Source organism: Pararge aegeria, chromosome 14, assembly GCF_905163445.1.
Source record: "Pararge aegeria chromosome 14, ilParAegt1.1, whole genome shotgun sequence".
NCBI lineage: Eukaryota > Metazoa > Arthropoda > Insecta > Lepidoptera > Nymphalidae > Pararge > Pararge aegeria.
The window spans coordinates 13,991,350-14,014,926 of NC_053193.1; the positions used below are offsets into that span (position 1 = coordinate 13,991,350).

The following is a 23,577-nucleotide window of genomic DNA, read 5'->3' on the forward strand; positions in this document are numbered from 1 at the left end:
TTTGCCGGGATCGAATAAGCGGGCGTAGGTAGAACATCTCTCACTAGGCACCGTGAGTCGCAAGGCAAGTATTTCTAAAGGTTAACACGCGGTAAACTTACCGTGACCTTGTGCGCTTGAAGGCGCAATTAGAGAACTTATTATTTATTGCTTTAATTTTCTATGCTTCATCAAAAAGCATGACTTAATTCTATATTTTATTGCTTTGATTCTTTTGCTTAGACAACAGCTTATATGTAGATGTAAAAATCCGTAATAAAAAAAAAAAAAACAAATAGCCATTAGCCACTGCACGGCTAGCAAGAACGGAAGACACAAATTTTATCCTCTGATTTTATCCACTCACGAGGGATATAATTTACTTGTTCACCCGCACGGCAATATGGGGAAAGGAGAAGTTGAACATCGTTTATAAGTATATTCGTATACCAAGTTCGAGTGGATAAAACTGTGGGAGGGGATATACATTTTGCGCTTTCCCCTTGGAGAAAATGTCTCCTGCCCATAGCCATGCTGGGTTTAATTACAATGTATTACATTTAAATATCAGTCACTGAGATTTTAATGTTATGTTAGCGTATAATCAGAAGTGATCGTCAGACGACCGACAGGATAAGTTATTGACCAGTTTGTAAAATAAAAAGTTCCGGAAACAGAATAAGCCAATATTGTTTTTACAATCGTAGATAACGGTCAAAGAACATCAGTGGTCACTTGTTTTCTGTTTAATTAGTATTTAAAAGAATAGATCTCGCACTCGATCACGTTTAGTACAGACACCTTAATATATCTGTTATAGTATATACCATTGATTTATTTTATCATGAAATGTCAATAATGCAGTGCAGAGCGTTTTATCTTTAACGTAAATTGATATTTAGGGAGTGGTAACGGAGTCTAATTTTAAGAAATTCTGAGATGCGGTTACTGATTGACATTTCGCATATATTTTAATTGTTTAAAAACGCACATAACTTCGAAAAGTTAAAGGATTCGAACTCGGCGCCCCGAAATTGAAGTCGAATTTCTAGCCACTGGGCTATCGCCGCTTAAATAAAATAATACGGCTTTAATATTATATGATATTGGTAACAAACAGGACCTAAACAATATATTTTACATGCTTTGGCAGTTCAGTAAACTCGTATTGTTGGTTTATCAGCAACGTACATAAACGTGAAGGTTGATTGATGCTAGACCATGGCGGACTAAAATCAACGATAGAAAAGTTCACGATCATTTTAAATGAAGCGCTAAATATCATTGCATGCAGTTACCAATGGAACTGTTTCATATAAAATGTACGTATAGTTGGGTGTCTTATAATATAGGCAAACAATCTTTTTATTACTTTTTAGTATAAAATATGTTTTAAAAATATTAAAAAATAAACACAACAAAATGAGACTTTCTTTTTGTAGGTGTGTACTTATTTTATTTTTAAAAATAACAAAATATTTTTGAAGTTATGCTTCTTTTGGCGCGTTAGGGAAAAATGATGAGAGTAAATTTTTAAGATGAGTGCCACAAACACCGTCACAAAAAACGACACCCTGAAGTTAGCTATAAGGTTTGACAGTGTACACTTTCAATTGTCAAAGTCTGCGGGCTCACTCCGGTGAGTCTATTAGTATTCCAAATTTATTTTTGTTTATTATGTCAATTTCTGTTATTATATAGAAATATATTTTTTGTGATACTTTATTTAAGTAACTGATAATGCGTTATAATAAAACTTTCAATGTATAAAATACCTTTTTCTAAACGTCGAATAAGGCGAAAGACGAAATTTTTGAAAAGATTTTTAATTTTAATCTTGCTACGCCAAAGGAGTGTAACTTCTAACGCGTGTACATAAGTACACACACGTTTTTTTTAACTAAAAGTAACAAAAATATGGTTTACATTATATGACAATTAAGAAAAAAACAGACTTTACTGCTCACATCCAATGTCTACCATAAATCACCCTCAAATCGCTCGGCAGTACGGCTTTCTTTAGGGGGTTATATAATAACGACAGATAGAAAATATTGGGCTCGAAGGGATCAAATGAACCCGGTGGATTTGTTTAACGGATCGCATATATGTGAACCCACCCGTCTAGTATTTATATACATATTTGAATACTGGACAACTATATAAAGAGCTAGGAATGGCGAACCGGTGGCACGCGATTATAAAAAATTTGACACAGCAGCCCTTTTAAAACGTTATTATAAGCGTTATAAAAAATTAAAAAAAACATGCTAGGTCTACTCGCCTATTATTAATAGTTAATGCAGTGATCTTCCAATATTACAAAAACAAATAATAATACTTATAGATACATTATAATGGCTGGCAGCACGTTCGCCACTCCTGCACTGGACTATAGCGAAAAAATGTTACATTATTCAAACCACAAGTATTTTGCAGTATATGAGGCTGCAATAATATTAAATTCGGTTACATTCCAGTTATCGCATATCAATTCATGTGCATTGGCCCTTATTCCAAATAAGTACATGTAACCTTAAAAAAAATAACAAGACGCTGAATTATTAAAAAAATAGACATTATTTTTATTAACAAAATAAATAATAATAATAATAATATAATCGTATCTAATTAATAAGTCTAATAATAATTACAATAAGATCGAACATTCCAATTATTATTCATTAAAATTCAATAAATAAATTTATTTATTCATTGAGGGGAAATGGTTAGTTTCATATTTGCTAGCAATATGAACAACAAATTCGAAAAAATTCATGCATTACTATAATATGAGATTAAACGACTTAATAATATACTGTTTTCCACGTACGAAATCTTTTGGGCATATTTGTCACCTTAATATTAACAAAGGTCAACGATACGGCATGCTCTATGTAAATCAAATTCGACGTTATTTTCGTGTGAGAGAGAAAGACACAGATGCTTACTGTTTTTTTCTCTCTCACGCGAATAAAGTCAAATTTAACATTGATTATCTCTTTTAGTTGACCTTTGTTTAGGTACGTACCACTGTAGCTAGAGTTATAACATTAAGATTAAATTAATGCACTTCAGCATCGATTTATACCATCAATTTATTAACTAAATTTGAGTTGATGAAATATCGAATCTCATTGTTTCTCTTTCTTCTCTCTAACATCAGTTAAAGGACATGAAATTCGATTTCCTTTTTTTATTCCGCTACAAAGTAAGTAAGTTAAGAAGCATCGTTTAAGATGGTGGATGGATGGAACAGGCTAACCTGCTAGGGGGTATATGGCGGTAATAATAACCCCGTAATCGGTTTTGACTCGACATCGTACCGGAACGATTAATCGCCTGGCGTCACTTGTCAGATTGGACAAAGAATCAAAAGTTGTCTATGCATTTTAACGTGAATGTAAACTAATGAGATAAATCGATTTCGAAGTGCGTAAATATGATTGTTTTCAGAAATAAAGTATTTTGGCAAGTTCCATACCTGTATGCTAAATTAAGTATGACAATTATTGTCTAAAGGTACTTCGCTCGTGTTCAAGAATGTGCTCTTCAGATGAACGGCAAAGGTAACTGTATTAACCGATCTTTGTCGGCGTAAGTTGCAACCTGCAGTTAGTCTGTAAGAGCTCTTACAAGGTGCATTTGTTTTAGAAACGACCCAAAAAAAAAGCAGTATTTTATTGACATTGAATAAGAAATATATAGTAATAAATTACTAGCGATGTCTTCTGATGATAACAGACAATCAGGTTTTATGCTTTCGAAATCCATACATGAAAGCTCTGAGACCCTATTATGTCTGAAATCTTAACTCACCCTATTATATAACGATAATGTATTTTTAAATATCGAATGTAAGCATTTTGGGTCATTTCTAATTGAATTGATTATAAATGGTTTCAATAGCGATAAAAAAACAATAATAATAACAATAACGAGTACTATATGGGTTTCGAACATCTAAAATATTCCTATAGTCGAAAAGTACATCACAATAAATACTATAACTACAAAATGTTTTTTATATTTGTTTGTTTGTTTGCGTCAGGGCGCGTGTGGGACGAAACTAGCTGGACTGTCGCGACTTTTTGGTGTTATAGTCAAAGAGCTTGCGGACAAATTAGGTTAGTGTCATATAATACCATCTTGGGGAAAAAATCCAAATTAAAGACAGCCATTTATTCAGAAAACAACTAACGAGAAAAAATAAAACTGTTTAATTTTACTCTCAAACAGGAAATGAGAGTTAAAAATTAATTTTGGCAATTATAACAATGGCCCTGACTCAGCTGTAGAATTAGCCTTGTTAGACGTTCACTGGGGTAAAGCATAGCACTATTTTTATTGACCTGTCATTTTTTTAAGACCGAGTGGTCCTTAACAAACAAACTAGGCTTCATATAATTTTAAAAAATTTCAATCTAAGGCCTATTGGGAGACACTATTTTCATAACAGACTTGTATTAGTAAGTTATAATAGAAAAGAGACAGACCACTGAGAGATTAACAGATTTGGGGCTCTAGTTGAAAATGTAATAATTAAAAAAATTACTGCCACTAGCTCCTTGACTAATTGCGGATAACGATAACGCTTGACGCGCTTAACAATAATAACATGGGGTTGCCAACTTCATGTAAATTATAAACGTATTTCACACTCATATTTAAAAACCGTGATCTTTCACGTTACGCAGCACAAAGTAAACTTTGCCTTATCTCCGAGCTGTTTAGCTGGAATATTTCTATTCGATTAGTATATGTAACCGAATTTCGCTGTGAAATATTTCACGCGTCCTGCTATATGATGCAGTTACAAATCTAACATGGCGCATCACAAGCAAAAAATGTTATTTTGCAAAATTCTTAAATGTCTCAAAAACATTAATATAATATTCGAAATTGTTATATTATTAACCAATATGCAAGTACAAGTTAGATTTTGGTTGCAAAGTTTCTGACGACATGTTCTATCTTTTACATACAATATCCCGGATTGTCTCTGGCATTGAAATCCAAAGAGGGAAAGCATTTTGTGACGTCAAAGTTGTGACACTTTTTGTGTGGCAATTCCCATATAAATTCCTTGTTAAAGTTAAACTCAACAACCCGATTAGTAAGAAGAAAGACGCAAAAACGGTTGAGACATTTTCGAGTTTTTCCGAGACACAAAAACAGCAATACATTTTTATAAATATATAATCGCAGATAATGTAATGTTAGTAACTATTTTTCTTATACTGAGTGTATTTGGTATGAGAAGTTTTGGCAACCCCATAAAGAGTACAATTAGTTTCTAAAGCTATCTAGTGCTACAAGCTGGGCTATAAGGTGGAGGGGGGTGCGTTGATGTCGTTGCGACGCAGAGCGTTGCGATAGGACTCGAGGGATGAGCGTAGCGTGAGACAGAAGCCTCTAGAAGCGGGTATAAGGGGGTAGTCCGGCGGAGCTACGTCCGTCGGTTCGCCGTTAGATAAGGCCACGAGTCCTTCCAAGCGGCGGCACAAGTCCGCGGAGGAATTGCGCAAGTGCTGTAGTATTTCATCGCGGAAAGGTTCGGGCGGGTTCGTGATCATCTTCGTCATTGATTGCACGAGTTTTAACAGCACCATCTCATTGTACATGCGCGAGTTTTCCGTGCCCTGTTGGGTACCTGTGTACGGGAAGACGCATGTTTTAGTAGACATTGTTGAAGTACACGAATATCTAAGCTAAATTGGCACGTATAAAAAAAGAGCTATCTCTATCTACCCTCCATTTTTTCTTACTTGTGTTATAATGTCAATATTTTGATAACTAAAAATATAAAAAAAACAAGTGTTGTAAAATATATAAAAACAAACAAAATTAAAAGGATTTAAAACAAAATAATAATTTGAATTATTGTTGACATTAAAAGAAAAATTAATCTTTTTTAGACCTGTCAAATTATTTTTGACAGGTATTACTTTAGAGGCTTGTTTCCAACATTATAGGTAGCATTGTTTTGTTTCCTTAGTAGAAGTTTAAAAAGTGCTAGTAGCTTTTTGTCATATAGCTCGTCCGGGGAAGTATAACGCACCGCTATGCTTATTTTATCAACCACCTGTCTTAAGAGGATTCTCGAGTACTTCGGTCACATTGCCAGAAGACATGGAGACCATCTTGAAAAGATAGTGGTCACTGGCAAAGTGGAAGGAAAGAGACCTCGAGGACGCAGCCCGTAGCCCGTTTCGTTGGTCGGATCAAATCCGCACTGCTCTCGACACCAAAGTGCATATTGCTTTAAACTTTGCGAAAAAACGAGTCAAATGTACCGTGTATTTGCTGGTGTAAAATACAGGCGCATGAGGTTTAATACTACGCCTTAGGTTGACAGTGCGGCATTTTATGAGACGTTTTCGTTGCAAGTGTACGTGTTGTGATCACAACGCTTCAGAAAACATAACTTCTAAAGTAATAAAATTACTTATTGTCGTTAGTTTACGTGTCGTTAACTTTCTTATTACAAACATTACATGTGCGCACACACTAACATGTCACACTAACACAAGCACGAACACACAGCACATGAACATACATATATACGCACACTTATCTACAAACACTAACACACGCCCACTCACCCATGTACTCATACTCTCGCCTGTTTGTTTGTAGTTAAGCACACAGCTAATATTTAGTTTAGTCTCAGGAATTAACTACCCTTTGCAACACAGGTTTTACCGCATAGAGAAGGGCATTCAAATCTCTGTAACCAACATTTCTCAATAAATGATAATTATTTTTCCTATAAAAATCTCGTACACCCCTCTTTGCTTACATATTCAAAAGGCCATTGTCAAATTTGTGTATAGAAGCCAATATTAATTATTAGTCGTCCCTATACATACTCGTATCTACATACATACATTAACTTGGTTTACTAGGAAAACATAAAGGATGAGGCGTTACAAAAATGCATACTAACCCTTCTGCTTCTCGTATCCAGCTTCATTGAAGTACGGCTCGGCATTCAATATGAGCCCTTGCAGTGAAACGATCACCTGCAGAAGGGACGAGTCCTTGCCCCATACTTCCACGCCACGCCCGGACCACGTGCCCAATAGAGACACGCATACCTAGAAAACCACGTCTTTATTCAAGTAGGCACATATATGGCACTTTTCAGTGGCGTGCATTGCATATATGCAAATAAGCAGTGCATACCCTACCCTCAGGGTCTTAAAGAACCTTCAGATAGGACCATTAAAGTTTTGTAATTAAAAAAACACTAAGTAAAAAATATATGAAAGCGCCATCTAGTAATGAGCGGCCAAACTTCTAGGTCAATTGTCGCTAGACAGGCGACAGCGCAACCAGCGCGCGCGAGGCGTAGGTATAGCTTATAAAATAAAATTTTCTACTTCGTATTTTAATTTTTAACCGTAAATGCTAAACATTTACCTTTTAAAACACGTAAAAATACCTATATTATCATTTAAATCTCATGTTATCGATTGCAGGGTAAATCAATTATTATGAATCACTCGACATATGACGCCATCTACTGTTGCATAGAAATATCAAATAAAATAAGCACGCCCAAAGAAAGAATCGTTCTGCTAGATGTGTGCGTGCAAGTTAGTAGTGTGTGTCGTGTAATGTTATAATCGTGCGCATGTACTTACAAGATTAGCATCGGTCTTGTGTGAACAGTTTCATTCATAAATTCTCTATGTATAGGTGTCTATAAGCACTGCTTACGGAAGTGGATAATCAATTACGTGTTTGATTTTTTTATGAAAAGTATTCCAGGAATTATTGGAAAGTGAGAAAGTTAACAATAATTATTGTTTATATTTATTGTTGACATATCAAAATAAAATAGCGTTCGTACCCTTACTTACAAAAAAATTAAAGACATATTTTGACTAATTTCGATTGCAATATTATCATTAGCATATTCAATCGCCATTATTGTTTACCTTCGAACAATGCTCTATGGCGTTGGTGATAAATAAAAGGTTAACGTGCATAAATTCAGCAACTTATAAAAGTTTGAGTAGTGATAGTTTAATGTGTTAACGTTATTTTATAGTTTATTCATTCATTTTATAATGAAAGCATATTCGTGCGGTCTTTGTTTGGGTTCAGTGTGCCTGGAAAAAGTACTTAGAGACAACTTTAATTTCTATCCCTTTATCGTAAAATTAGAAATCATTCGCAAAGGAAGGTGTGTACCAATGTTACAAATATCCACAAAAATAGGTGATAAAGTAAAACGTATGTGTAATAATAAATTTTACGAAAACTAGGTATTCTTGACTAAGCGGCTTTGTACACACCAATCGATTATTTTGCTTTCCTTTTGTTTTATTGTCCAATATACGTAAAGTTTGAAATGATAAAGGATATTGTGATATTAATAATTTTCATCAAGACGCTAAAAACATGTTGAAAAAAAATATTAACATCTTCAGTGTGCTTAGAAAATGCTGCCGAATGGTGTGTCATAATTTTGTGACGTAAATCAGGGTATGTACTTTTATTCAATTAGCAGTAGATAGACGATAGTATTAAATCAATCAAAAATATAACTTTCGTAAAGTAATTTGAATATAAACCGACATATCTAAAATATAAATTTTACTTTTATGTTTGTGCTGAACACCTTGTGCATACCCTGGGTCCAAGGGCTATGCACGCCACTGGCACTTTTGATGCTAAATTATACATTACATGTATAATATAACAGAAGTGAGTTGATGGCGACAACTAAATTCGTCAACTTAGCTACGAGGGTTCCAAACGCGCCCTGGTCTAGAAGCAGCCCACAATAAACTTAGCCGGTTGTTTTTTTTTTGCTATCACCATCTCATATTTTCATTTAAAACTATTAAAGAAGCAACCTGGTTAGAGCAATAATTTACACCCAAGCATTTTTATTCGTTGATACTATAATAGGACTTTTCTATAAGCTTATGTTTAACACAAACTTTGAAGTTTTTCAGAGACATCTCCAAGATATCAACTGTTAGTTTAGTGTAAAATTGTATACAATTTCCTTTAAATTAATTACTTATTTTATGTAGTCTAGTATATTGTTCCATATGTTTAAATTAGATATGTATTTTAATATTTATAGTTATTAAACATTTGTATATTTCTTATTTAATTTAGTATATATATATATATATTTGTTTTATATCATTACTTTATGCACTGTCCATTTTACTGATAGATCAATTAAAGTGATAAGGCCGCCTTACCACCCTTAAACTATGTATTTATTTATTTCCTTGTTTTTTAATCCCAAAATAAATTTGTAAATAGAAATAATGACAGAGCGTGTGAAAACACTTTAGAACTATTCTTAAAATATAAGCTACGTTAATTAATGAGGCCGTTAGAGACAAAACCCTCAAAAGATTTTGTAAGTAGGAACAAGTTTTCGAGTAATAAAGTCAGAAGCTGGAATGAGTTCATACTTCACATATTAGTTTACGGGGACAAGTACAATCAAATAATAGGTGTATAAGAATAGTCCGATATCGAGTGTGAGCGGCGCGGTGCGGCGAATGCATTGGTAAGCGCAGACTCACAATTTTTTGCTCATTGATGTTCTGAGAGACATCTGTCGTCTATTGGATTAATCTGCTTGCCAAAAGGTTCACAACCATATTGCCCGTTCATAATTTACCAAGCTAAACGCTCGCAAACAAGTGTATATCCCTATTTATATCCAGGAGTATTAGCACGGCTAGCTTGGGCAGTTGACAACTATCTCCCCAGGTAGAAGATAAAAATTTTACTTGTCCCACAGCTTCATCAACTCTCAGAGCACTGGCGCAGAAGTGGAAATAATATCCAAATAATATATGTGTAATAACAAACGGGGATTGTAATAAAAACTTCTCCTTTTCTATGTTCCCGTACTGTAGCAGGTGGACACGTTTTTTATATCTCCTATCAGGGGATATAATCGGGGGATATAATTGTTGTCTCCTACCTGTGCTAGCCCTGCTGGCATCAATTCAATCAATTGCGGTTGTTTATGTAGCAGAAAATGAAATAATAAAAATAACTCTTTGTATGCAAAAAATGTGAACATTACCTTTCCATCTTCATACAGGTTCGGGTTGAGTCTGTCGGAGCAATACGAGTGGTAGTGGCACAGCGGTGGGGCGCGAGGGTACTCCCCTCCCAATTGCACATCAAACACGAACAATCCACCTTCGTATGGAGTGCGGGAGGGACCGGCTATCATCACCGATATGAGGTCGATACGGTCTTCGTAACCGCGTACCCATACCTGCCAGAGAAATGGTAGCTTTATGACATTTTACACAGTAAATGTATTAAAAAAAAGCGGTGTTTTCTTTGACTTTCATGATTAAAAATCATACAAATTTGCAAATTTTTACTTTAACCGTACAATTAACTTGGTCATTTAATGAGTAGAAGAAAATAAAACAGAGGGCTATCCTAGAGACGGTAATAGGAGAAGAAAAAGACCATTCCATAGGGAAAACAGCCTAAGAGCTAAAGCAGGAGTACTGTGGAGAAGGAAAGCTCATGATTGCGAAAGATGGAAGAACTAGGGATGTCTATGCTAATAAGCAGTAAGTTAGTATTATTGTAAAGAAAGTTTGTTACACAAATGTGCTAGAATGGCTGAGCACAAAACTGAAACTGAAATCTAGCACAGCTGATATAGATCATAGTTTATAATAACACATAAGGCTACTTTTTCTCCTCGAAAAATGTACGGTTTCCGTGGGATACATTTGTATTTGTTTTTCAAGGTGAAGGAGATCGACATATTTTTTTGCATATTTAAGGGTCAGATAAACAAACATAAAACCATTGTGGTTAATTTAATAGACAATTACGTGGATCTCACCCCAGATGGAAGGTCGCTCTTTAACAGCTTGATCTCCCGTTTCACAGCAGAGTAGAAACTCCTCGGCTCCGAAGGTTGCAGCATAGAGAGACGAAACCGATGAGACACGGGTGCTGACTCCAGTAAACTGAACCCTTCGCCGTCGTCTGGTGTTTCTTGTATTGCTTCAGGGTCGATGTCACCTTCAGCTGTAGCTAAGGGCGCAGTTTCACTTGACGTTGGTAAAGGTGATGGCGCTAAAAGAAATATTGTGTTATCTTAATGATTGAATAAAGTTAACAACGCAATTTTACCAAAATTATATGTAACGATAATCTTCATATAATTAGAGAAGAATACGGGCCCTTCATAATTTCTAGAACTTCACCGAGTAAAGGTACTTTTTCTTATATACGTCATTGATGAAAAGTAGAAAGGGCACGGGTGACAATAGTCCACCTTGGTGAACACTGGTATAGTCTTTCATCATTTAGTACTGACCGTTTTCTTCAGTTTTCAGAGCAGTGATAGAAGTGGCGTCAGTGAGCTCTGTATTATTTGGTTTTCCTTCGCTAGGCTCGCCATCTTGACTGGCTATACTAACAACGAGTGCACCGTATTGTCTGCAAATTGAATTATGTTACTTTTTAATAAATCTAAGGTAAAACCAGTGAAAGTGTGTCATCATAACATTCGAGAATTTTCTTATTGTCTTACTAATGCATTAAATTCATAATTCATTTATTTCAAGTAGGCCTAATATAAGCACTTTTGAAACTTCAAGTTTGTCTGTGTGTAGTGACTCTACCACCGGTTTCTGGTACGTTACTTATAATAATCGTTCGTTAATAAAATATGTGATTGAAGACTGCTGGATCTTTTTATACAATTTATTTAGGTGTGTATGCTTGCTCTAATTATAACAGCTGGTAACTAACTACGATAAACGCATTGTTGTAAGACTTTCCACAAAATGGATAAACGCTATCATACGAGGAACTCTTGAGGCCTTATTAATAATTGTGGCATAGCTTCGGAAAACTGCATAATTAATGCAGTGTTTTATCACACTCCATTTGACGGCCGAATTCTAATGTCAGAGCGTTATGCCACGTATATGCACTTTAACATTAACATAAGACCTTTTTGTGGAAATCCCAACGTTAAGACTAGTTTGTCGCTACCGGCAGTATGACGCTAACGTGCTTATGACTAATAAAACAATTCAGGCATACATCGACAATAATATTGCAATAAGTAAAACAGTCTTTATACACAACTTTTCTTATCGTATCTTACGACGACGCGAAAAGAATAGAACATTAAATAAATAGATGAAGCAGAAAAAAGGTAACTTAATATGTCATCGTTAGCGGACTTAATTATATATGATATGATATACCGTCACCTGAAGCACACATTAATTATTTACTATAATATAAAGTGGAGTAGACAATTTTTAAAAACGGTAACAAAAAATAAGCATTTATTATTACCGGACAATAGTAACATGAGGTCATACCTACATCGGTCAATGTAGGAGATGCGGGAGTTGAACGATATGAATTGGTTTCCATAAAAATTGTATGGTTAAGCAAGTTCCTCACACAGTCGACCAAGCTATCTTAACATATTTTAAGCTATAATCCGGTCGATTTCAGAATGCGTTTCTGAATGGAGATTTAACTTTGAAGTGGCGTCTAATTTAAGAGTTTTTTATTCTTCCTAATAAAGAATGAATGGCATTAACACCATATAAATATGTCAATTTATTATTTCCGAAATTTTCCTGGTCTAGGCTCGTGGGTGGTCTAGGCCATGGCTAGTTGCCCTTCTGACAAACACGTTACGCAAAGTGATTGAGCGTTCCGGAGCGTTCAGGGTGCCATACCCCAAATATCCTCAAGTATAAACTTGTAGTAGAATTAAAAAAAAAAAGACGTCAGAATCACATTCTTGCAGCAACCAGATTATAGTGTAAGAAATTGGCGACCTTGTCTAGTAACTGGACACCGCAAACACAGTGTCCTCTTTTCCACTTTATATACATGCAAAGAAAGTTGTACTAATGCTCCTGCACAATGGTACAAAAAACGCAAAACTTACATTAAACAAACTTATTTTAACAAGTAACACTACGCGTATTAAATAGGTTTATTTGGATTCACACAAATCGATTCATTATCGAAATGTAGAGAAGTTAAGTTACCACTTTTTTACTGAGTCATCTACCAAAATAAAAAAAAAATGAATATCGTTAGTGGACGGATGGGATACGTAGTTCTATTGGAAATTCTAACTACTGGATTAAAAAAATAACTAAATAAATTAATAGCACAAAGAGATATTATTATAAAAAATATAGATAAAATAATTATAATAAGGGAGGATCATTCCAGAGTTACAAATATAGCAAAAAAAAACTATTAATAGTTGATATGAAATGTTTATTCCATAATTACTTTTTAATATGGCCACAAGGTTGTTAGGACAAAATGTCAAAAAAAAAATATGTAAAAAGTAAAAAGGCACGGTTTTGTTAGACTCCCAGTCACTAGGTAGTCACAAATCCGCAGTGTTTTTTTAAAGTTATATTTGATAGTAGCTGAAGTGAAAAACCATTGCATATAAACAGAGCTATACTTCAAGGGGTATGCAACGAAAACTTCCAACAACCTGAGGCGTAGGGCCCATGTGTCTCTAGGTGTGATATTTATATGAGAGATTTATGAACAGCAAAAAGCGGACATCTTTTAAAAAGTTGTCGATTGAAATATTCTAAATAGGTTTAGTAGAATAGTTATAGTATTTAAAATAATGAAGTAGCTAGAAGTCTTCTTAGAGGTAACACTCTTGGCAGAATGGTCAATCAATTCGCCTTATGCAAGGGTCTTTTATTTGAGCAGTTGTTACATCTGGCCCAAACTCCTACAAGGTTTTAAGGGGTGGTGATCCACCCCTTAAAACCTTGTAGGAGACATTTGAGACCTATATTGGCCAGTAACTGGACTTACAGTTTCTTAAAAGAGCTCTGCGCACCATTAAGTATGAGAGAAGAAGAAAAGTGGCATATTCTGGGGTAAATGTAAAAAACACAAGAGAAGGAGAAGTTGGCGCAAGAAGTGGCTACTCATCATCATACAGTGAACTGGAATCGGGAGTGTAACTGAATTGTTTCCCCTCGCGAAGAATAGCTTGATAGATAGGAGTATAGCAAGCAAGATGACCAACGCTAGTCGGAGTAGCAGGAAGAAGAAATAAAAAAAGGAAAGATTAGGTTAAACAAATGACGACATTGTGTGTTTTTGGTATTTTCCTCAGGCTTAATATACTAAAAAAATACATTCCAATAGCTAAGGCTCGAAAACTATATATGTATGATGATATGGGTCAGACTAACTTCCAAAAAATTTTAAAAATTAAAAAAAAAAAACTACGCAAAATTTGTCAACATTTTGCAATTATCCCTTCGTAGGTTTTCACGTTTAGGGTGCAAATGTTTGGTAAGGTGAAAGAATATGGATTATGTAATATTGACACAAAATGAAAATGAAATGAGTTTTAAAACTGAGCTTTTGGAAAGAGCTCTGGTTTGATGGAGATCTTTGTTTAATATAAGTGATGCGAGCAGTTTATATTAAACGTTAACAATTGATTATATTATGTATTATGAACAGCTTTAAAAACAAAGTATAATTAAGACATCAGTATTGCACATTGCACATTAAAAATAATTATAAAGATTTATAGTGCGGTTGTAAGGCACGAAAACGTACACGAAACAAAAAAAAAATATACAAAAAATAATTATAAAACATACAAAATAATATGTTAATATGAGCAACATTGAAGGGAATCTGTACATACGCAATTGCTGAAAGGAATAGGGTTTGGGTGCCAGAGTTTTTTGTAAATTAACCTGTCTCGGGTCCCGAAACTTTCAGGTCTAGACTCAAAACACTGGTTTTGAAATTGTATTATAATAATGTTGTTTTCAAAAGATTAGTTGCTTTGTAACACGCAAATAATTTCTTAATATACACGATATTACTAAAAGTTCACTGTTAATGGCCAAATTTATTGCCGAAAATATTTAAAAAATTAGGTTAAAAAATGATTCTGTCATTAGGATTATACATATTTACGAATTTTTGTTTAGGCCATATGTTTGAACTCGACTATATGGAAATTTTTTATTTTAGTTTTATTTTTTTTTTATTTAATTAGATACATGTCGCCAATAACTAACTCGATTCTAATTTTACTTAAGTTTTGAAGTTCCGAGACATTGAGAATGTCGAACGTTCCCAAACCCTCTGTTTATTAAGCTTAGTTAGGAGGCTGTTATTTCTTCATATTTATGCTAAGCAGCAGTTTTGTAAAGAAACACATACCTTTATTTTATATTCGTGTTTTTTCTTTTAGAAGTTTGTCCGACAACAAACTATGTTTACATATAAAACGTATAACATAATGTTTCGATACTTGCTTACCAAAAGTAACTTTAGATTCTGCCCTTGTTATGAACTATTTTACCTGATTGTTATACCGATAATAAAAACTACTGCCCAAAAAACAGATCAAACAAGGTCTATCCACACTTATCAGGGATTGAGAAATCTGGTCAGGGGCGTTCATCACAAGATTTTGTGTTTGAGATAAAATCTAGAAAACTGTATTTCCTTTTTTTCGGATTTGACAAATAGTGGTGACATCAAAAATATCATAGCAGCAGTGAGATAAATAGCGTGCGCACGTGTGGAAATAATGGTAATAATGTAATTAATAATTTTAATATGTATGTACTGTAGTTGGCAAACGTTTGTGTAATTTTGAATTAGAAGACTGATAAATACTCTTTTATTTATACAAATTGTATGCTCAAGTTAACTGGCTTGCTATTTTCACGGGGCCCTGACAATCATATCAGGATTGATCTTTACACTTTGCACGAATATTGACAGATGGGAAGAATAAGTCTAAAGTATGATCTCGCTAACACTTGTTTGCCATTTTTATTTTGAACCTAACAAAACACTGATGAGGCCCTGACACTGATGTATCGGTATAGACCTTAAAATTTTGCAAGAATATTGACAGATGCGAGGGGTAAATATTTATACAGGCGAAAGCTTTAAGCTCATTATATATTGCAATGTACAGATTCCCGAGGGGAATGCGAAGGATGGGAGTAAAATAAAATTGGCGGCTCACATTGAAAAGTGGTAGGGTAAGTTCTCTTCAGTCACGTTTTGCTTTTTCATTAATCTGTTAAGGAATTCGGCCAGCTCTTGCGGCCTTCTCCTGCGGAAAACAAATCGCCTTTATGTTATTCCACATTCAAACGTTTTTGATTACTTACAACTAAAACTTAATATTAGGTTTATTATTATTAGGTACCTTCACCACTAAACAAACTTTTGGTTTCGTTCCGTCCGCAAAGCATAACGCGGGTTTTATCGCAAATCTTAAAACTAGTCTAAACTATAAAGCTAAGTAGAATCCCAGAAAGTTTTTAAATATTTTTTAGACTTTCATAATTTGTCATTGTGCTTAACGGTCGGTTATTGGTTTTTGAGATGCAAATAACAATCCTTTTTGCTGATATCGGTGACCAGGCTCTTGACCTCACATGACAACTGACGGTTCTTAATGACAGACACTTATCGCCGGTATTTCTGTCTATTACGAACGGTGTTGAATGGCTGTTATTATTTGGAGGTTTTCTATTTCTTCCTTTTTTTTGAATTTTACTCACAATTTTATCTGTAGTCGATATTTTGATAGTATTAAATATTGTCGCTTAGCTAACAATAGCGCGAAATCTCCTAAGTTATCGACACACAATAATACCGTGTCATGTAAAAGATTTTTAACATTAAACTCAGGTATTTCGTGCTTTTTTGTTCAGAATGTAAAGTGTGCTGTTTATTATGCCTCCTAAAGACTTATATAAATTGCGCCGTACTGGTAGCTAAGCGACGAAATATAAAATTCGTCTTTCAACTTTTAGTACAAGAGTTGTTCGCTCGCAATCGAGTAGTCATTTTCGAGTATCGAAATACCTGAACATCATAGTAAAGTGGATCTTATTTGTATTGCCTTCAGGGTCAAATTTGCCTACAATTCTTTAGGATCAATTCTTATGGCTATTAAAAATCAGAAGGACGAGATGTGCGACTCTAAAACCAATTGAAAAAGACCCCGACGGGTGTAACGTGCTTTTCTCTGAGGCCCGATATGAAAGATACTATTGAGTTTGATAGGCGATACTCTAGGAACGTTATAAGCTATTTAACATCAATACGACCCGGAGAATCTGATCGAACGACGTTATAGCAAAGGTCGGTATGTGTAGAATAGCGGTTGTATGGGATAAAATTACCTATCGGTAGTCGCGGATAACGGCCCAGTTAATAAATAATAGTAATGAATATTATCTGTAAACATACCGGCTGACTTCGGCATGCGCCTTCACAAGTTGCCGGTGTATTAGTGCGCATAGCTTGTGGCAAACGTTCCGCGTACTGCCCTCGCCGTCCGGATCAACAATGGCTAGTGAATAATAAAAAAAAATAATAAGATCCAATAGCATAGGTCATTTTAGATCAAGTAATTTTAGATTTTCAATATCATTATTGTTCTGTTCATTGTATTGTGCCCATTTTTTTCTTTGTTAAAAAATTTTATATATTTTTTTTTAAAACATACATTATTACCAACTTATTACCGCCCCGCAAGAAATGGTTCACCTCTCAGAATGAGAAGAGCATTTGATAAGGGTATTGTGAACTCTCGGGAATTCAAGTTTCTTCTCAGTTAAAGCGGGAGATATTTCATCGCTTAAATTAAAAACGCACATATTACCAAAAATTGTACGTGCTTGTCGGTGCTCGAACTCAGTCTCCCCCAAAAAGAAGGACGAAGCTCTAAGGGCTATCATATCGCTAAGATCCCATAGCGTAGAACACTCATTTTAGATTTTAAGACCATCATTATTGTTCTCTTAATAATGTAGGCATCAAAACTTCTTTATAATTTTTTTTTAAATGCACATATATGTATACAATATATCCTTTGTGTTTCAAAAACTAAGAGAGTTCATACAACAGACTATTTGTCAGAAATAAAGGATTATACACACGAGACTTTTAGCGTCAGGCACTACGATTATTTTCTTCATTTTACTGTGTGATCTTCATATTGATGTGTTGAAATTTTGACTTGTAAATAAATTATTGATTAATTAGATCTTACCATTTTCTCCTGTAGCATTATCTTGAGCAATATTGGTCGAACTTGACGGCTGTACAGGTTCGATGTTTAAAAAGAGGGATTTCTTTGGTGAGTCGCTTTCTACCTAGAAAATGGAAAAAGTACGTGTGAAACGTGGAGGGTTTGTCATAACAGTACGACCGTACATTGTAGTAGTTGCACAAAATATCCTGCTACACATATGTTCCCTTAGCCCCCTCGTGCAGCACCCCCGGGCTGAGGAGAGATGGCGACATCTGTATTCTGATCTGTCGTCACCACACGGCTATATCATCATATAATAATAAATATACTACAACAATGCACACATCGCCATCTAGCCCCAAAGTAAGCGTAGCTTGTGTTAGGGGTACTAAGATGACTAATTAATATTTTTATGAATATAACACACGTAATACTTATACAGATAAAAATCCAGAAACCGAAAAACATTAATGTTAATCACACAAACATTTGTGGGAATCGAACCCACGGGCTTGGACGCAGAAAGCGAGTCGCTGCCCATTGCGCCGACCGGCTGTCTATATATCAACTGGCCCATGGGTCTACTTCCGTAGTGAAAAGGTTTTAGGACATATTTCCTTCACCGTTAAATCAAGTGATATTTAGTTGCTTAAAACGCCCACTTCAAGTTACACAAGCCCTAGCCAATAGACTATCACGACTTCTAGCTTAGCTTTCAGTATTCAAATTCAAATTCATTTATTGCATATTACAGGTCAGGTTGGATAGAATTACATGTATGAAGTCCCAATGTATATTGCTTCTTTGGGCGTGCAACAATTACAAAGTATTATATTTTAAGGACCAACTATTGCAGCAATCATGAGTAAAATCATGAATTTGCTAATAAGCAACGTTGCATGGAAACAGCCAGCCCCGCTGTCATCTCTAACAAGATAGAATAATATATATTGAATTATAAAATGTTGATGTTCACAGCAGTGTTCCTTGCTAGCGTCTTTTTATATTTCGTAGATTCAGTTGATCATGATGGCGATACCCGTGTGCAGTAACTTACTTCCATAGGTTCCACAGTAACATTGGCAGCTATGATGGGTTTAACCGGCTTCTCATCCACCATTATTGTATCTAGGACTTCTTCCAGGGGTGGATCGGTTGGGGGTTCGTCGGTTTCGGTCGGTGCGAATAGCCGTGCCAGTTGTTCGTGCACGCGTCTCTCGCCCGCACGTGGCGTGCTCGCACCGCGTTCACGTACGCGTTCTAGTAAACCCTGAAAGTAATAATAATAATAAATAAATATATTGCTACAATACACACATTGTTGTGTGTAGCTTGTGTTATGGGTACTAAGATAACTAATGAATATTTTTTTATGACTATTATACAAAAATACATATAATATACAGATAAACACCCAGCAACTGAAAAACTTTCATGTTCATCACACAAACATTTTCCAGTTGTGGGAATCGAACCCACGGCATTGGACTCGGAAAGCAGGGTCGGTACAAACTGCGCCAAAGTTAGCCTAGTCCAAGTGTCAAATCACTCCTATATTTTTGTATGGGTATGTGCTCATGGGTCTTTCAGTGCTTGCTGACCTTTGTCTCTTTGAAATGCTAAACTTAAGGTGCCAGGAAAATGGTGAAATAGGTGCTGAGTAAGCGGTGGGAGTTCACCTTAGCTACTTAAATATTGTGTATGCATATGACTATTGTACGTATAATATATATTTTTTTATATTTAATGAATTAATTAATTATTTACTATAAATATTAACAAATTCCTTACGCCCCGCATACACGCAATAATATTGACAATATATAAATATTGACGTGTGTTCCCTGCCCACTGTGAATATAAAGAGAAAATAGCGACCACAGAGAAAAGAACATAAAAAAAATTTATGTATGAGTGGTTCAGTAATTATGTTGGAATTATATGAAGTAAAACAGATTCAATAGATTTCACACAGGGAACCACTCATAAGCAGACGGTAAGTTTTTAATAATAACACTTGGTCATAATAAATTAATTCCCAACAAATTTATTAAAACTAACAAATATTTCGGTTTTTATATGAAATTAAACTTCTGACGTTTTTGTGAATTGCTTTATTACTATCCATGACCTTCATCTTAAATTCAAGACCCTCTTCAACCTTAAATGCAAAATTTGTTTTTAAGGTTTTCGCATTCTTTGATCAAACTTTGTTAGTGACTGAAATAAATGAATTGAAATATACCAAGCATGCGATGTGGCAGCGGCGCCAGGCGACGCTGCTAACCGTACATTTATTAAAATCGCAAGAAGATTCGCGCTTTGTAATTTTTCCGTGGCCAGCACCTAAGAATGTGCACTAGAAAGGCCAAAAAAATGTTCATTTTCAATTATACTATTCGCTCGCATAGCGAGAGTGAGAAGTGAAGTTATATAAATATTGAATATCTTGGAATACAATACTCACTAAAAAGTGGTCCTCATGAAAGAATGTGGTTCCCATTAATCGGTCCAAAAATCGACAGTCTTTGTATAAGTTGAGCAATTTTCGCATTATCTGAAAGAAGTTGTCTATTAAATATCTTAAGTCTTACTTAACATCCCATTAAAATAATCAAATAATAACAAAACCTTATATTATACCCGAGCACTCATTAGCATGACGTTCTAGTTACTATCTTCTGCGCAATTAAATGACAGAGGTATGTTTACGTGACGCAATCTTGAGAATCACTGCGAAGCGCTACCTTGTCCTCATTATAAATTAAATAAAAAACCTAAATATATAAAATAACTTGAGCCCAACTCCTGGCTCTGCAACATAGGTAAATATGAAGTGTTACCTGGTCCTCACAATAAAAGAGAACAGGTTTAAGTAATAAAATTGCACGCATTTATCAAAGTGTATCAAAGTGTGTGTATTTCAATGCAGTTTTAGTAATAATCTTTAGCGCAGGTCGATGTTTGAAGTCTTCTTATGTGACGCTTTTAGAATTATTGTCAAGTGTCTTATATATTCTTTTTATATAAACCTTTTCCTCATATTTAAAAAAAAGCTGTTAGTTTAATAACAAAATTTCACCCATATGTATAAAATTCTAATAATTGTTTTCTGCACAGGTCAGAGATCTTTTTTACGTGGCTATCTGTCGGACGCACTGTCAAGCGCTACCTTGACTTCATAAAAAACAAAAAAAAAAACATAATATAACCAACCTCATCTGAACAAAAGCCTACCTCCTGGCTCTGCAGCGTGGGATGTTTGGCGAACAGCTCCTCGAGGCGGCGCATCGCCAGTCGACTCCGCTCGATATGCGCTGCCACTCGGGGCTCCAACAACTTGGGGAGAGAACTCTCCGCCGGAACAAAGGCTTGTTCCTCGCTAGGACTGCTAGCGAATACTGGGGAAAATGAGTTTTTTTTTATTATAAGTTATAACCAGATACCTCTGGGATACTCTCCGGCTTCGCGCGGGTGCAATAGTAATGTTACGCAGTTTAGGGTGATTAGTAATATTACGTAGTACGATAATTTAAGTGGCTCACAAAATGACATAAAAAATCTACCCCTACTTTGCACACACGCACGCACTCACACACAAACTGTATTTTTTTGTTATTTAAATTGAATTACTTCAAAGGATGTCCCAACAAGTGATCAATGTTTTGTAAAACATTTTTATGATTAAATAATTTTTTCATTTTTTATGCATGCCGACGACATACAAACCTTTCTGTTGATTCACACTATCTAGTGCAGAAAACTGCATTAAAATCTGTTGCGTAGTTTAAAAGATCTCAGCTTACAAACAGAAGGAGCAGTTTTTATACCAAGTAGAGGAGATTGATGGACCAAGCACATAGTAAGTGAAAAACCATCGCATTTACACAAAGCAACACTATGTAGGGCATGCAAGGAACGCGACCTGTGTCCGTCAACCTGTGGCGTATTAACTCACGTGCCACGCCCTTCAGACCGGAACACAGCAATGCTGCTTGGCGGCAGAGATAAGTATGACGGTAGTACTTCCTCAGACAAGCTCAAAAAGCTCACTACTATATATATTTGACGGCCGATTGGCGCAGTTTGCAATGACCCTGCTATCTCAGCCCAAGGCCTTGGGTTCGATTCCCACTACTGGAAAATGTTTGTGTGATGAGCATGAAAGTTTTTCATTGTCTGCGAGTTTGTATTCTAATTATTTATGTATATTATTCATAAGAATATTCGTCAGTCATTTTAGTACACATAACACAAGCTACGCTTACTTCGGGGCTAGATGGCAGTGTGTGTATTGTCGTAGTATATTTATTTATTTATTTATTATATATGACGAACTGATTCGTGAGAGCTTGGTTACCTGGCATTGGGGGTTGCTCGTCACTAGTCGAACGGGCTGGGGGCAGCACGTCGGGGGTGCGGGGCTCCGGGACAGAGCTCTGAGTCTCCCACGAGTCCTCCGACCCCGACCCATCAGAGCCCCACAACTCGCCGTCCTCAGAGTCGTACTCCCCTACCTGTGAAAAAGTCCGATGTATTTTCAAAGATCATCGAGACTCCATTTCTTCTTATTTGTCATGTGAATAATCTTTTAAAATAATAAAATTTCAAATATTTCAAACACACCATAAAGTAATTAACAGATTGTTTAAATAATAAGACAAGTTAGAAAAATAGAGTATACATATCTATATGTATGATAAGATATGTTCTTTTTAAAAGTTTTTATTAGAAGTCTATGGAAAGTTGCATCACACATACCAATGTTTTAATGCTTTTCGTTTTTTTTTAATTTACTGTTCTTTCAAGCCATCAACCAAAGAGTTGTATGCATGTGCAGCAATGTAAATTGTGTACATAGTGATATACTTTTTGCGCTGGGATAAAAGATAAAACTATTGGCCGGGCAGGTCGTACCTATATATCACGTTTTATATTGTCTTGTTATCAAGAATCATGGTTATTTACTTATTAAAATATATTTCGTGTATAATTCTCTGAGTATTGAAAAATAACATTGACACCCACTAAGTTTTTAGACAGAAGCAAGTTTGGAACCTCTTTAGCTTTAGTTTTAAAATAACAAACAATCACATCACAATAATGAAAAAGAAAAAAAATGGTATGTAAAGCGTTTGCGATAGGCCTTTTTGATTAAAGAATTATTGATGGATTAAATTGAACCTGTGTCAAACGTTAGTGACGTAAAATATCTTTGAAAACCATAAACTTTTCATAAACAAGATTTTTGGTACCTATTTACAGGATTACCTGTTTTACAAAAGCAAGACGATGATCATTTCAACATAGTGAAGTGTAGTGTGGTGTTGCATATCATGTACCTTATAAAGATCCTGTGGCCAGCACATACTCGTGTGCCCATCGACCCACCAGACTTTCACACGACCAGTTGGGAAGTTGTCTATGACCTAGAGAAAAAATACAATAACTATAGAAGAAAGAGAAACACATATAACGCCACCTATATAATACAACCGGGAAGATGCTTAGTTTAT

General features: G+C 35.2%; 1 protein-coding gene across 6 annotated transcripts in view; it reads right to left on the minus strand.

The window, feature by feature from the left end:
* Nucleotides 1-3,993: 3,993 nt before the first annotated feature.
* The window catches only part of LOC120629110 ((E3-independent) E2 ubiquitin-conjugating enzyme), a 34,688-nt gene continuing 15,104 nt past the window's right edge, over nucleotides 3,994-23,577 (minus strand). For 3 of the 6 annotated variants that reach the window (XM_039897884.1, XM_039897882.1, XM_039897881.1), the window contains exons 13-25: nucleotides 23,404-23,490; nucleotides 22,422-22,578; nucleotides 21,278-21,462; nucleotides 20,529-20,618; nucleotides 19,119-19,331; nucleotides 18,080-18,182; nucleotides 17,275-17,377; nucleotides 16,037-16,126; nucleotides 11,324-11,445; nucleotides 10,844-11,079; nucleotides 10,055-10,252; nucleotides 6,929-7,079; nucleotides 3,994-5,632 (exon numbers count right to left, since the gene is read on the minus strand). In XM_039897884.1, the coding sequence (XP_039753818.1) occupies nucleotides 5,304-5,632; nucleotides 6,929-7,079; nucleotides 10,055-10,252; nucleotides 10,844-11,079; nucleotides 11,324-11,445; nucleotides 16,037-16,126; nucleotides 17,275-17,377; nucleotides 18,080-18,182; nucleotides 19,119-19,331; nucleotides 20,529-20,618; nucleotides 21,278-21,462; nucleotides 22,422-22,578; nucleotides 23,404-23,490 (2,064 nt within the window). In that variant the 3' untranslated portion in view covers nucleotides 3,994-5,303. The remainder of the gene's footprint in view (nucleotides 5,633-6,928; nucleotides 7,080-10,054; nucleotides 10,253-10,843; nucleotides 11,080-11,323; nucleotides 11,446-16,036; nucleotides 16,127-17,274; nucleotides 17,378-18,079; nucleotides 18,183-19,118; nucleotides 19,332-20,528; nucleotides 20,619-21,277; nucleotides 21,463-22,421; nucleotides 22,579-23,403; nucleotides 23,491-23,577) is intronic. The other 3 variants (XM_039897886.1, XM_039897883.1, XM_039897885.1) reach the window with 2 other exon arrangements.